The following is a 16,544-nucleotide window of genomic DNA, read 5'->3' on the forward strand; positions in this document are numbered from 1 at the left end:
TTCATCTTGCACGCGGCCGACCCGGGATTGATTCTCAGCATCCCATATGGTCCCCCCCCCCCCCCCCAGCACCTCCAGGAGTGATTCCTGAGTGCAGAGGCAGGAGTCAGCCCTGAGCATTGCCAGGTGTGACCCAAAAAGTTAAAAAAAAAAAAACTGGGATGAAACTTTTTGAGCAGGAAGAGGAGGAAGGTGTATTGGCAACACCAGTTTCATTTGACTTTCAAGATCATTTGCAAGCCCCAATGTTGCCTTGGTAAAAATGCACCGTGGCTTCTAGCCTCCAAGCCCAGACTGTTGGCACTTTAATTGAGGGATCCGTCTAATTTTACTTACCAAGCTTTAAAACCAGAAATGAAAGTATGCATGTTTCCTGTCCTTAAAGATGGGGCACCTCTAGAAACCCAGGGAAATTAAGCAGTGTTACATCATCAGGAAGATCTTATGAAAGAAGAACAATTTCCAGAGGAAGTTATTATATATTTGAGTAATAGAATCAAGCTACAAAACAGCTTAAGTAGTAGGAATTCTTTCCCCACCCCCCACCAGGATGGTGTTGCAGTGCATAGAATGAATTGTTTCCAGCAGGAAGGAAAAATGAAGCATTCTGGATATCTGGGTTTTTTATTTGTTTGCTTGTGATTTTTTAAGTGTTTTTATTTTATTACAAATTACTGATAAAAGCTTTAAAAGCAAAAACAAACGGGAAGTTACTTTTTTTTTCCATATTAAATAGTCTGTGACATGGGACAACTAGACCCAAATTCTCCCACAGTTTATTGTACAATAACGCCCTTCATTGACCTGCTGAGATGTGGATTCCATCAATCTGAGAAGTCACTGTGTGTCAGGTTGCACCAGAGCAAATTAGATCTATTCAGTGACAATTCAGAGCATTACAGATGTTCAGAATGCAGAGCTTACCATATAATTACTCCTTCAAACACTAGCTATTTACTGAGAATGGAATCGCAAACACAGAAATAGGCACGGTCATAAATTACTGGTCGTCACTATAGCAACGCTCTATGATAAATTCTATTTCTGTCCCCATGATTACAAAATTACTTTTATGAACATAAGAATTGTACCAAGTGCATGCTTTTAAATATAAGTGAAATATGTTCGAGTACACCTTTAAAAAATATTTTAATGGAAGTTATCCATTGGGATCTTCCCCACTAGAAAAAATAACCCAAACCAAAAAACAAAATCTAAAGAAGGAAAACTTCAATACTAGAAGGTTTATTACATATCAAAGTTTCTGTTATTAGACACCAGGTCATCTTTTAGAAGGAAGCCTGTAGCAATATTTTTTTAGCTGCCTTCACTGAAAAAGGATCACAAAGACACAATTTAATCATGACTTCCTGACTTATATCCCACTAATGGTTATGGTTTGATGTTTGTTACAGTATCCTGCTGGTTGTTCAAACCTCTTTTAGAGTGTGAGAACTCCTTATGCTATTTTGACACATAAAATTAAATGACTCCAAGAAGCTATTTTTTGAAATAGTAATCTTTCTTCTATTGCTCTTCAGAAAAAAGAAAAAATTCATTAAAAAAAAGAAAGAGAAAAAGGCCATGAAACAGTCAAGAAGGAATTGAAACAGTATCCTGACCATACAAGGGGTGAGGAAGAACTTTTAACAGAGAGGTATGGTACAAAAAATAAAGGTAGATGTTATGTAAACCACAGAACCATGGGAGAGTAGTTCAAACACAGAGGTTGACGGGGCAAGGTTGAAAATGGAAGCAGGAGATCCTTCTTTTTTTTTTGCTTTTTGGGTCACACCTGGCGATGCACAGGGGTTAGTCCTGGCTCTGCACTCAGGAATTACTCCTGGCGGTGCTCAGGGGACCATATGGGATGCTGGGATTTGAACCCGGGTCGGCCGCGTGCAAGGCAAACGCCCTACCCGCTGTGCTATCGCTCCAGCCCCAGGAGATCCTTCTAACATAGACTTGTGAGACCCGATTCTTGGTTGGATGCTATGTGCTTAGAGAGACGAAAGCACCAAGGTGCACTCATAAAATGAGGGCCAGCAAACCTGTCCACTTAGCGGCACTCAAGGAAGTAGGACCCTGGCATGAAAGCATCCTCTTCACTCAGCCCACTCCCTGGGTCTCCCTCTGCTGAATCCAATTAAAGTTTCTTCTTTTGCATATGAAAAAAAAACACCATAGTGAGTCCTGAAGAGTTGGCTGGTACTCCCGTGGGCTTTATAGAAGCTGCAATTCAGCCAACTTCAAGATAATGTTTTTATCCTTCAAACACAAGAATGAATTACCCCCCAAAATAATCCTGTGAGAAGCATACCGATCATGAGAAGACTTCCTAGAAAGCCAAGCCATTTGTCATTTTTGGAAAATTTCCCCCTTCCTGTTGTTATTGTCGATGTTGTTGATATTTCTTTTTTTTAATTTAATTTAATTTTGTTTTATTTTTAATTTTTTTTTTTGCTTTTTGGGTCACACCCAGCGATGCTCAGGGGTTACTCCTGGCTCTGCACTCAGGAATTGCTCCTGGCAGTGCTTGGGGGACCACATGGGATGCCGGGGATCGAACCCGGGTCGGCCGCGTGCAAGGCAAACGCCCTACCCGCTGTGCTATCGCTCCGGCCCCCCCCCCTGTTGTTGATATTTCTTGCAGTAACCAGGGGTTACCTGAGTGCCTGGAGGTCACTTGTCAGGCTGCAGTGCAGTGACCAGTGGTTACATGTGTGCCTGGGTTACGGACTCACGGGGTCGTTCATCAGGCTTTAGTGTTTAGACTCTCGTCAGGGTGTTGCTCGTAGTTACATGCCTCTAACTGTGGTGTTCACACAAGGGTTTGTTCCTCAAGGACTGCTCAAAAATCATTTTTTTCCCTTTTTGGGTCACAGCTGGTGATGCACAGGGGTTACTCCTGGCTCTGCACTCAGGAATTATTCCTGGCAATGCTCAGGGGACCATATGGGATGCTGGGAATAGGACCCTGGTTGGCTGCGTGCAAGACAAACACCCTACCTGCTGTACTCTGCTCCAGACCCTCATACATCTTTTTGATCATGATACTGGCTTGGGTGTGGTGCTTAACGCCCAACTGGCTGCAGCATTGCTGGAAGTTACCAGGTGTGCACACAGCTGAGCTGCCAGGCTTATGCTCAAAGCACTTGGGACACAAGGGATTTGAACTTGGAACCAACCATACATGGAAGGCAGACACTCTATTCCTCCGTGCCCCATACAATTTATTTTTCTTTTTGGGTCATGCCTGGCAATGCACAGGGGTTACTTCTGGCTTTTCACTCAAGAATTACTCCTGGTGGTGCTCGGGGGACCATATGGAATGCTGGGAATAAAACCTGGGTCGGCCACATGCAAGGCAAACACCCTACCTCTGTACTATTGCTCCAGCCCCCATCACTGTATTACTGTGTCACTGTCATCCCGTTGTTCATCGATGACAGAGGGTCGACACAGCCAAGGGGCCGGATTGGGAAAAGATTTCATTTGGCACAAACTCTACGCTGATGGCATCTCTACCTAAAAGACATCTTCACACTGTGTGAAACCGCGTTGAAGGAGAGCGGCGGCTCTCTCATATTCAAGCTCGTCAAATCTTTTCTAAGCAGAAGCACTTCATTTAGTCAATTTACCGCTGCTCCTGGCAGCGCATACAATCATTCCTAAGCTCAAGGCAGAAATCCCATGGGGGTGAGGTCAGGCAAAGAGAAACGGGAGACAGACCAACAGTCACAACTTGGGAGAAGGTGACCACTCCCGACATCCTGGGACAAGACTGCTCAGAAGACATCATCGGGCTGGTTGTAGGACTGGTCTGACTCCACCACGAACCCAACCCCTTCGTAACGGTCACTTCTGTCCATCGAGGGGGTGTCACTTTGGCTCTTCTTCCTTTTCGATGGTTTTCCTTCCTGCTGGCCAGCTGGTCCCAACACAGAGTCCTGTCCTTTGGCAAAGGAAGCCTCGTCCCTGGTTCTGTTTTGTGTCGCAGAGTTGGAGCGATGGGCAGGGGGCAGATGGCGCTCGCTCCGGAGCCTTTTTCTGATTTCTTCTTCTTTCGACTGAGAAGCAGGATGAGAGAACAGAAGAAGACCACAGATAACTTCCACTGAGATGGCATTAAAGTTGGCAACGAAGGCCACTTGTGGCTTATCTCAGTGTTTGTCATTTGCAAAGTGAGGGGTGAGGAATTGCTCTGGAAGAAACGTACTCTCTGCCCTCGTGGAGCTTATAGCCTGCTTCACCCGGAAGAGGCTGGTGGAAACTAGGAAATGACCACTGGACTAAAGGTCTGCAGGCTGATTCCTGGTCAAGGGGCCGACCAGGCAGAGGGGGACCCCTAGGTGCAAATACCATGAGCCACTGAGCTCTCGTTCTCCTCCCCTGCACCTCCTCTCTCCCTGTTCCCCAGTTGATTCTTTTTTTTTTTTTTTTCCTACGGAGGAGATGCCATACTTCCGAGAGTTGGCTATTGCTTCCTTACTTCCTGTGATTTGACCAATGTTAGCATATGGTCAAAATTAACATATATTGCTTGATTTCCTCACCACTGAAAGAGGATTTAAAGAAAAGCTAAATATGCAACATAAGATGCATACAGATGAAAAACAAATAAAAAGAATGGAAATACAAATCCTTAAATCCTTGCCCTGTGTTTTTAAGCTGCTCGGCGGAAGGGCAGGCCCAGATGGCCTCTGAGCTGACCGGGGAGCGGCTGGAGACTTACCTTCCTCCGCTCCTCCGCTGCCTGCATCTTCTCCTCTAGGTCCTTCATTGTCAGCGCTTCTTCCTTTGTGGGCTTGAGTTTTTTCAGCCGGGCTGGCGGCTTTCTCAGGGGCATATCAGCCGGGTTCATCTGGAGGAAGACGCTTTTTAAATAAGGAGAAACAGGTGCCAGAGGGACAGTGCCGGGGTGAAGGCACTCGCAAAGCAAGCTTGAGCTGACTCCAGTTTGACCTTTGACACTGCTTGAGCCTCCCCTGAGTCTCCCCAGGACCCCTGAGCACTATCAGGTGTGGCCCTAGCCAGCCCCCCCAACCTCCCGCCACCCTCTCCCCACAAGCAAAAGATAAACAAACCTGTGCATTGGTCGAGGAGAAAGCCAGTGAGGCCAAATAAATTATGGAAATTGTCAATCCTGGAAGTCTAAACTTCCTGTATAGCAGGAGCAACAGTGGATGTGTAGAGTGGGAATGAAGATTAGACCAGAGGTGATGTGAGGACAGTGGTGGAGGATTTGGGGTGTTTGGGTTGCGGGGGAGGGTGTCCTAATTTTGTATATCCATACTATAGACATTGACACTATTGGAATTTTGTTACTGAAACTCTGACAAAAATTCATAAAGTAATTTAAAAATAAAGATTTATGTTGGAAAAAAAGCAAAATAAAATGCAACCAGGTGAAAGCTGATATCAAAAGGACTAATCTCTGAAGATCTAGCTCCCAGAAATCCAGAATTGATTCCTAAAAATAAAATTCATTAGAGGCCTAGAAGCAAAACCAGAAACAGGTCATTAAGCCAACCGTGAGAGAGAGGATGCAAAGATGGCTTGAGCTAGAAGGAGACTTGTGAGAGGAAAGGAAATGCTGAGAATAAATTCGTGATGGGAAAGGTGCCCGTGAGGGATGAATTTAGAATTCAAGGTACAAAGTTCAACTTGATAACACTATTACATAAGGGTGCAGGGAGAAATCCTTACCCCTCTTTCCCATCTCCGCTGCCATCCGTCTGGATCAGACAGATTACTAGAAGACCACATTTAATTACATACAGATGGAGAATTTATGTGGCTGTAAATTCTGAAATATATGGGATGAACTGAGGGTTTCATCCCGAGCCAAGGAATGGGACAGGGACTGGGACATTAAAAAGAGGCCAGGCCTCACGTGATCAGGAGGGGTTGAGTTAATTCAACAAACCCAGATGTTCCAGAGAATTAATTGCACTACTGTAGGATTTCTCCCATCCAAAGCTTATTTCTAAAGGTGGTCCTAAATTTGGGTAACCTTTCTTCTCTAGGGGTCAGACCTTAGCACCATAGACCAATGTGACAGTTTGGAAAAGGAAGCTCTGGGTACTATTGGCCAAAGAGGCCACCGGCACACAGGGGAAGCTGAACCTTCATCAGCAAAGCACAAGCGGCAGATACAGTCTTTGTAAGTGAGAGGAAATGCTACTGTTTTTCCCATTTGGAACAGTTAGTAGGCAGCATCTCTGCAGGAGGTTTTGCTTTATTGCAAACGATTTCAGCAGAGGAAACCGCAAGTTGCAGAGGACCATGGCAGAGACATTAGCATATAACTATACCCAGGTAATTCCTGGGTATGAAGGAAATGAAGTTGTAAAGAACTTATGAAGGAATTTGTAAGGAACTGGAGAACTAGTTCAAGAGGTAGGGTGCTTGCTTTGCATGTGATTGACCCCGCTTTGGTCCCCAGCATCCAATGTGGTTCACAGAGTCCTGCTAGGAGTAAGCCTTGAGCACTGCCAGGTGTGGCCCCAAAACAAAACAAATAAAAAAGAGAGAAAGTTTAATTTAAAATATGAGCTTTTGGGAGATACGTGCTGAAAGTAGACTAAGGACCAAACATGATGGCCTTTTAGTATCTGTATTGCAAAACATAACACCCCAAAGTGGAGAGAGAGTAAGAAGGAATGTACCTGCCATAGAGGCAGGGGGTGGGATGGGGTGGGAGGTGGTGGAAGGGATACTGGGAACATTGGTGGTGGAAAATGTACACTGGTGGCGGGATGGGAGCTCGATCATTGTATGCCTGAAATGTAATCGTGAAAATTTGTAACTGTATCTCACTGTGATTCAATAAAAAAAATTTTTAAATAACAAAATAAAAGCGTTTCAAAAATAATAATACAGAGGCTTTAAAAATTAAAATAAATACAAATAATCTGCACATTCTCATTTTTGACCACTTGATCCCTCCATCATCACGCACCACTTTAAAGAATTGAGTGTATGTCTTTCTGGATTTTTCTCTAGGCACACACACACACAATCATTTTCATTATTGAAGCATCATGATTTCTAACACTATTAAGATTACTGCTGGAGGCAAGCAGGTACACCAACCACTGAACCACATCCTCGGCCCTTTGTCTATTTCCTTCACACCACCGGAGGACTGTCAACCCCTCAGATGCTGTGGTAAGATTTACTCTTATTTCTGGTCAACTGAGCTTGTGTGTGTGACTTCCTACATGCACTCTGTACTCCTCAGAGTTTCCCTAATTAGCTGTTGACCAATAGAGGACCGTCCCTTTGCCAGGAGGCTCCCTTCCTGGCATGCTATCATGGATAGGGGTGAAGCTTCCCACAAGAGGTAAGATGGTTCCAATTGTCACCTTGTGTTTCCTGGGGAGCGTCACACCATGGTAATGGGTTATACCGAGTCAATTTCTCAAATAAAAGATTTCCTGTGAGGTTCAACAGACAATGCCCCAGATTTTTGATGCAGTGGGACAACCCCCCAGCAGTGTTAGGTTCCCTGTGCTGCAGGCAGGAGAACAGAGAGGAGGCCGGGGCTCAGTCTTCTGAGCAGAAAGAATGGAGTTTGGGGTGAAGGGCACCTATAGTGGAGTGAATAGCTAATAACTGTGTGGGTAAGCAAGAGACATTTATCTCTCTCTTAAGAGGTCTACAGCTCTTTATTGTTATATTAGCATGTGTGTGCACAGGAAGCCAATAGACATCCATAGTGCAGACTCTGAAAGCTCATTGGGATGTTTTTATCTCTTCATTCTTGGTTTGGGGGCTATACCTCAGTGCTTTGCTCAGGACCTAATCCTAGCTCGAAGCTTGGAGTTGTTCCAAATGGTACTGTGGGCGGGTGATTACACAGTACCCAGGCCTGGACCTGGGCCTTCTGCAGGCAAACAGGTACTGGGTCTGCTGATCTATCTCTCCAGCCTCAGCATGCTTTAAAATATGCCAACTCAAGGCTTGGAGTGCATGCCTGCATACAGGAGTCCCGAATTTGATTCCTGAAACCACCCTGACCAGAATTGTGGCCCCAAACCCCCACCCTCAAAATACAGATGCAATAAATCTGATATAGTTTCTTAATATTACATTTCATAATATCATTATAACTTTGAGTGTCTGTAAAGTATGAATATGCTGAAAGTTTGCCAACAAGCAAAGAGTAAACATTTAGAAAGGAAGGAGCTATGTGGTGTTCACACACAGGTAGGGCCACGGTTCCCGAGGGGAACCTGGCCCAGAGCAGGTTTCCCATTATAAAGATGCACACGGGATCCTAACTTCTCAGCAACTGATTAGACATCACTCTGAAGTACAACTGAATTAGAGAGAGTGACCGGCTAAGAGGTAGACAGAATTCTGCCTAAAGTTTCCTTGTATTTAAGTGCACTATTAGTTGACCCAAGAAGTCTAAAATCTTCCCATATCTATTATTCTATTTCCTCCCAGGAGATGTCATTAAAAACTTTCTATTTAAGCAGCAAAAAAGAGTTGGCATGTACACTTATGATGCAATGACTAACCATCACACTGAGTAATGTTGCATTAATATCTGACCATCATTATCTTTGATTCCGTGGACTCTGACCTTTCTAGACAATTTAATTGAGTCTGTGTTTTCCCCCTAAAAATTATTATAAGATAATTAAAGTATTTTATGTCTAGCATATTTTTCTGTTCTCAATGTGGTGTCCTTTAAAAAATATTGTTGTTGTTGTTGAATCCATGAGATAGGCTGTTCATGATTGGGTTTCAGTCATACAGTGTTCCAACATCCATCCTTAATGTGGTGCCCTTTTAGTTTCTTAAAGATTCATTTTCATCTTTGTTACTTTGACCTTCTAACTTATCCCCAAATATGCATGGTGTCTGGCGTCCCACACACTTAAGCTCTCAGCTGTAGCTGAACTGGATGACTCTGTCTAAGACCCAGTTAGGATAATGCCCTTCCTTCAGCGCCATGTGCGTTTTGGGGTATAATTTTAGTTCTCTACTTGAAATGTTACATTTCCAGGGGCATCTTAGAACTCTTCTTCACAGCAAAGGGGTGACTTCAATTTCAAAAGCTTTGACCCTTCCTCTCTAACAGCTTTCTAAATACATTTGAGAACTTGGGTGTGTACATTTATTGCTGTTGAACTGTTGAAACTTGTTGAACTGTTGAAAGTTGTTGAAACTTTAAGAAAGAGGTTTTACGGGGCTAGAGCGATAGCATAAACCTGGCAGCTCAGCTGTGTGCACACCTGGTGACTTCCAGCAATGCTGCAGCCAGTTGGGCGTTAAGCACCACACCCAAGTCAGTATCATGATCAAAGGGATGTATGAGGGGCTGGAGCAGTAGTACAGCGGGCAGGGTGTTTGCCTTGCACACGGCCAACCAGAGTTCTATTCCAGCATCCCATATGGTCCCCTGAGCACTGCCAGGAGTGATTCTTGAGTGCAGAGCCAGGAGTAACTCCTGAGCATCACCGGGTGTGATCCAAAAAGAAAAAAACAAATAAATAAAATAAACAAATAAATAATTAAGAGGTTTTACAATGCCAGGCTGGCCCAGGGAATTATTTGGGAGCTTTCAAAAGTAGGAAGGCAGATGCTGGGGGCCCTGGGATTGATTACAAGTCAGGGATGGAGCCAGCAGGAATATTAAGGGGTGCCCGAGTCACTGGAATGTGAGCCAGGTCTAAGACCACCGCACTAGGCAATGAAGCAGGGAGGTCGCTGGTGAAAATCTTGAACCAATTTTAAAGATGGGAAAGAAGAGTAAAGGGGGAAAGTGGGGAAGAGAGAAGAGTAGAGAGAGCATGAAAGGTGCTGTTCTTGCCCACCTCTGTAACCTTATTACGTTCTTTAATTAATTAATTAATTAATTTTATTGAATCACCCTGAGATACACAAGTTGATCAGAACTGGGTTTCTATACAATGTTCCCTCACCCGTCCCTTCCTTCACCAGTGTACATTTCCCAGCACCAATGTATCCAGTTTCCCTCTTGTTCCTGCTCCACCCAACCTGTCTCTGTGGCAAGTACTTTACCTCTCTCTCTCTCTCTCTCTCTCTCTCTCTCTCTCTCTCTCTCTCTCTCTCTCTCTCTCTCTCTCCTTTTGGGTGTTATGGTTTGCTATACAGATGCTGAAAGGTTATCATGTTTCTCCCTTTGCTTCCTTTCAGCACTCAGTTCTTATCCTGAGTGATCATTTCCATCTATCATTGTCATAGTGGTCCCTTCTCTATCCTAGCTGCCCTCTCCCTACCACCACTTGTGGCAAGCTTCCAACCATGGACATTCCTTCTGGAACCTTGCTTCCTTTTGAGCACATTCCAGTCTAACGCCGTACTCTTCCTTGTCTGTATCATCTGAAAACAGCCTTCATCTTTGGCTCATTCAGTGATGTTACTGAAAGTCAAGCTTAGAGTTTCCAGCTTCTGGAAGCTATTGGATATGCCAAAAACAGTAACAATAAGTCTCTCAATGAGAAGACGTTATTGGTGCCTGCTTGAACAAATCGATGAGCAAAGATATGACAGTGATCTTTCACAGTATGGACTATGTTAATTCACCTTCCTGGTGTCCTTACGAGGCCTGAGTCCGAATGTGTTCCTCTATGACCTGTGAATCACTGAAAACTGTTTCAGTGCAATTCCCACTGGCCTGTGAATCAGGTTTTGGACTGTTTCCCTCAAGAAAGTTTATCACGGGAGGGGGGATGGGGAGGGGACAGGAGGAGGGGTGCACTGGGACAGTGGTGGAGAAAAGCTGACCCTCTGGTGGAGGTTGGGGTGCTGGAATATTCCATGCATGAAGCCCTGATAATGGCTTTTTTCATAATGGCTAATGGCTAATTATTGTGCCTAAAATGCATCCCTTAGCTACTGAATGTTTCCATAACCAGTATTCTCCTCCACATTGCCCTCCTTTTTCTTTTTACATACCCTTTCTATTTTTTTATTTTATTTTATTGAATCACTGTGAGGTAGTTACAAGCTTTAATGTTTGGGTTACAATCACATCATGATCAAACACCCATCCCTCCACCAGTGCATATTCCCCACCACCAATATTCCCAATATACCCCCCCTTTCCCACCCTCCCCCTGCCTCCATGGCAGACAATATTCTCCATACTGTCTCTCTACTTTTGGGCATTATAGCTTGCAACACAGACACTGAGAGGTCATCATGTTTGGTCCATAATCTACTTTCGGCACACATCTCCCATCCCGACTGATTCCTCCAGCCATCATTTTCTTAGTGATCCCTTTTCTATTCCATCTACCTTCTCCCCTCCGCTCATGAAGTAGGCTTCCAGCTATGGGGCAATCCTCCTGGCCCTTGTATCTACTGTCCTTTGGGTAACACACTTTCTAGACCTCCAGAAACTCACAGGCAGTTAGGAAAAAACCTCTGCTCTCTCCCTTATTAAAGATTCATCCTTTCTTTCATCATCATCATCATCCTGTTGATCATCGAATTTTTCAAGGGGTCTCAGTAAGGTCTCCATTCATCCTAGTCCTGAGATTTTAGAAACCTCTACTCGTCCTTCCCAACGATGCTGCATTGGAGGCTCTTTCAGGGTCAGAGGAATGAGACCCAGCATTGTTACTGGTTTTGGCATATGAATACACCATGGGGAGTTTGCGAGGCTCTCCCATGTGGGCAGGAAACTCTCGGTAGCTTGCCAGGTTCTCCCAGAGGGAGAAGTACGCTATAAGAAGTAGGCTATAAGGAGTAGGCTATAAGTAGGCTATAAGATGTATAAAATCCTTTCTTTAGTTCCTTCAGATAATTGCCTGTCACACAATAGCATTGTAGCACTGTCATAGCACTGTCATCCCATTGTTCATCGATTTGCTCGAGCGGGCACCAGTAACATCTCCATTGTGAGACTTGTTACTGTTTTTGGCGTATCGAATACTCCACGGGTAGTTTGCCAGGCTCTGCCGCACAGGTGGGATACTCTCAATAGCTTGCCGGGCTCTCCAAGAGGGATAGAGGAATCGAACTTGGGTTGGCCGCATGCAAGGCAAACGCCCTACCACTGTGCTATCGCTCCAGTCCAATGCAGTCCAATAGCATTGTACAAGTACAAATTCTCACTCCCTTGGCATGACACTGCCCTGTACTGTGATCCATTTCACCCTCCCCTTTCCCTTGTGTCCTCTCACTATTGCCAGCTTGAGGGTATCATTCAGGTTTGGCAATTTCCTCCTCCCCCCAAATGCTTATTTCCCTTCTTCAAAAGAAATGCCACTTTGGCTTTTATTCCTAAGTTCTCAGCATTTTCTACACACAGAGAAGTAAATTACCTTTAGTCAAACACTAAGTGATTTGATACTAGGTGATAAACTTGAGCTAAATTTTGTTTTCCATCCTCAGCTGACTTTCTTTCCACACTGAGATGGACAAACACTGAGGTGTGAGCCTTGGAATAGTTTCTGGTCTCAATTTCCACTATTTCTGTTTCTTTCTTTTCTTAATTTCCACCATTTCTATTTCTTTTTTTACTGTTCATTTATTTTTCTTCAGGCTTCTTTTCTTTGTTCTTTTACCTTTTTTCTATGCTTAGAACTATTTGAGCTGACTAGGAGCATTGGTTTGAAATAATATAAATAAGAAAAAATAACAAAAAATAGCAAGAACAACAGAACCTGCTCTCCTTTTGATCTGTTTCTACAGAACTTGCCTTAAGAGTGAAAATTCAAAGGTGCCCAGGAGGTAGTACAGGTGTTAAGGCACTTGCCTTGAATGCAGCTGACCCTGATTGAAACCCTGGCATTAAATATAATTCTATGAGCACTGAGCCAGGGGTGATCCCTGAGCACAGAGCCAGGAGTACATCCAGGTATGGCCCCCAAACAAAACAAAACAAAGTGAAAATTCAAGAGTGTTCACAGTCAGTTTAAATCACAGTAAAAATATGTGATTACACATTACATTAGTAGTGACACTTACTAATTTAAAACAAAAATGGCTTAGGCAAGATGAATCAACACAGAAAAGTAGTAGTGTCACTCTTTCTGAAATTGCATTGATTTTCCCAGGACTGACCTTAGGATGGACGTGTAAATGTATATATGTTTTAGTTTTGGTGTTTTGGCATTTAGGCCGAGTATCTTACTAGATACATCAGAGTTCGGTTTTATATCCACAATGCCTAAGTTATCAGTAACACAGAATAAAAATTATTGACAGAATTAAGGCATAATGAGTAGTGAGGGTTAATTATGTATCCATTAAATTTCAATACGTTTGATTACATTCATTAATTGTCAAAAATTGAGGAAATTTCTGAACCCATTGAAAAAGGTAAGGTTGGGGAAGGGAAGAATGAACTATAATTACTGCTCTGACTTTGAAATGTAATGTGTGGTCAATCATATTTTATAACTATTTTATACTATAAACTAATATTAATTAGAAAATTACTTGCCATGACATCATATGATTCTCCATTTTTAAATACTTTGCTGTGGCTTTGTATTATTCCCTGAATGATTAATTCCTCCAGGATGTCTGCTGACTTTTGTCGCTCTCGATTCTCTAGGGCTTTGGGTTTATGGATTAATCCACCAGGCATCAAGTCTTCTAAAGGAAAAGAGAAAAAAGAAAGGGAATTCTAAAGCATCAAATTTTTAGCAGTCAAATGTTAATAGACGCCTTATCAATCATGCTACTACATCTCAACCCTTTTACCAAACATCTATTACTGTGATACATCTCGTAATCCTTTGAAGCTCAGATTCTTCTTTTTGATTATTCTAGTTTAGGTAACGATGACAATAGTATGAACGTTTGTGGAATTAATGTCCAAATGGTATGCATCCCACCGCGATCGAAGTGCCTGGGATCCTTCACCACTGAATTTATGTCACCTCTAATCGGCCTCTGAAGCTCAACATCTTTGTTACAGAGGATAGATACACATCAAAATAGGATGCTGTTTGCTCTGCAGATCACATGTTAACGTGACAGCAAGCCTTCCTGTGCTGCTATGTACTCTGCCTTTGTTGTAACAACACTTATACACTTGGGCACCACTGCGTGGACTCTCTGAGCTAATTATGAAGCTGAACCACAGCTAAGGAGGAGATTTTCTTTCAGTGACTCTTCTGAGCTGCAAAGTTTGGTTTCTATGCTTGGTATACAAAGGATAAACAGTGTGATGTTGCCAAGAGACTTCTAGTTCCACAACCTTGAGTTTACAATTGCGCCATCTGCTAATTCTATACAAGAGGATGTCTACTTGAAAAGAGTCTTTGAACCAAATCGAATTGGAATCCAGTGATATCAGCTAAGTTTTTATTAGTCATTCTAAAAATGAGCATTGAAGCAGTTTCTAGGGGATTTTAAAAAGTTGAGAGTAAGATCCCACATTGCAGCCACCTGATTATATAACTACAAAACCCTGTTGTTGTCACTTTATATTATGGAAGAAAGGTGTCATATAGTCTTCAGAAATGAGCTACCTTCTGTTCTGTAATTAGAAGCAATTTCTGAGAGATGGGGCCTTTTAATGAAAAGTTCTAATCTTGCTACTTAATAAGACTGTTTCCAAGAATTTAGAGTGGGGAACACACACAGGTGTACACACACACTCACACACACACACACACACACAAACACACTCCAAATGACTCACTTCAGAATATCGGTCTTCCCATTTTAAGAGGTTTCTTTAACTGATCACTCTGCAAGTGACTTAAACAATAATTGTTCTTTATTGAGTACTTACAATCCAGCACTATAGCAAGTACTTTAAATAATTTATAAAATCTAAACATAAACTCTGAGAGAGAGAGAGAGAGAGAGAGAGAGAGAGAGAGAGAAGGGTGTGTTACTCTTATTTTAAAGTCAACATGAGATGGGCTGGTTAGCTTGTTAAAGGTGACACAGATAGAAAGAGAATTGACTACATTGGCTTGAATCCTGGTCAATTTGAGTTCAACACCCATGACCTTTACCAAAGATGCCCCAAACCCCGTGACTCAATATCTCAGGATGTTTCTAAAGAAGCCATTATTGGTGTCTCTCATTGCCCTGCACTAGAACTGTTGTCCCGTTGTTCATCGGTTTGCTTGAGCGGGCACCGGTAAGTAACGTCTCCATTGTGAGACTTGTCAATAATTAGTATAAAAAATCACTTTGACCATGTAGTTCATTCAATTTGCAGTCCATAGAAGTGTTCGATTTGGCATCTGTTTACTTAAGTAACCTATACAGAGGTCTCAGGGGTTGTGTAAGTGATTTCAATCAGTTCTCAAGAATTCTTGGAACACTGAAAAAAATATCAGAAGACTGATGGATTTTGCACTGGACTTCTTTCTGATTTTAAAAAGCAAAGTCACAGTTGTCTTAATAAATTTGAAAGATACTGAATGACCAGATACTTTCTCTTTCAATGACCAATATTCAGTGTAGAATTTTATTTTTGTAAAATTGATACCATGCTGAGCACACAGTTCAGTTTTGTATGCATTTAATTTAAAAGGCTTAAACATAGTTTTATTTGGGTTATGTAATTTACAGTACTGTTATTGGTGGTTTCCCATGCACGTAATTTCAAAACCACACTCATCACTGTGTACCTACCTCCCTTCCCCCACAAACCCCAGAGCCTCTCCTTTCAAATACCCCTCCAATTTATTTGTGCAGATTAGTTCTCCCTTTTTATGTATTTAACCTTGATGTAAGCATTTACTCTGGCCATTAGAAATTTATAGTGAGCACAATTGTAAAGAGTGAAACAAAGGGGCTGGAGGTACAGGGGAAGTCTGTCTAGCTATGGTTCAAAATCCAGGTGGAGCAATAGCACAGCGGGTAGGGAGTTTGCCTTGCATGAGGCTGACCTGGGTTTAATTCTCCATCCCTCTCGGAGAGCCCAGCAAGCTACTGAAAGTATCCTGCCTGCACGACAGAGCCTGGCAAGCTCCCCATGGCGTATTCGATATGCCAAAAATAGTAACAACAAGTCTCACAATGGGGACGTTACTGGTGCCTGCTCGAGCAAAATCGATGAATAAAGGAAAAGGCTAATGAATCTTACTATGTTAAGAAAATCTTCCAGAATAAAATAAAGCCAAGAAAGATATCATGTGTCTCCCAATTTGATATGCTTAACAGAACACGATCATATTTAGTATTCTTGCTAGCTTGAACTTAATCACGAGGAAAGATCATAGCAACCAAGAAACATTCTACAAAGCAAATGACCTATATCTTCAAATATATCAAGTTTATAAAAAGCTGAGAGATTGTTCCAGGAGTCTTAAATGAGACTAAGGCAATCTGACAACTAAATTCAGTGTGATCTTGGATTAGATCTTGAATCAGTATTTATTTATAAAGGATAATTGAGACAACTGATGAAATTTATTTTGGCTGTGGTTTTGGCCCTCACCCGGCAGTGCTCACGTCTTCCCCTGACTCTGCATTCAGTAATCACTCTTGGTGAGGTTAAGGGGCCCTATAGGGGGCTGTGGATAAAGTCCCAGTCAGCCACTAGCAAGGCATGTGCCCTATTTGCTGTGCTATTTTTCTGG

The 16,544-nt window shown here is 42.7% G+C and overlaps 1 protein-coding gene across 1 annotated transcript in view; it reads right to left on the minus strand.

Annotated features, from left to right (window-relative positions):
- Window positions 1–3,277: 3,277 nt before the first annotated feature.
- The window catches only part of STMND1 (stathmin domain containing 1), a 30,266-nt gene continuing 16,999 nt past the window's right edge, over window positions 3,278–16,544 (minus strand). Inside the window, exons 3-5 of the mRNA XM_055129463.1 lie at window positions 13,436–13,590; window positions 4,736–4,864; window positions 3,278–4,070 (exon numbers count right to left, since the gene is read on the minus strand). Of these exons, the coding sequence (XP_054985438.1) occupies window positions 3,789–4,070; window positions 4,736–4,864; window positions 13,436–13,590 (566 nt within the window). The 3' untranslated portion in view covers window positions 3,278–3,788. The remainder of the gene's footprint in view (window positions 4,071–4,735; window positions 4,865–13,435; window positions 13,591–16,544) is intronic.

Source organism: Sorex araneus, chromosome 2 (genome assembly GCF_027595985.1).
Source record: "Sorex araneus isolate mSorAra2 chromosome 2, mSorAra2.pri, whole genome shotgun sequence".
Lineage (NCBI taxonomy): Eukaryota > Metazoa > Chordata > Mammalia > Eulipotyphla > Soricidae > Sorex > Sorex araneus.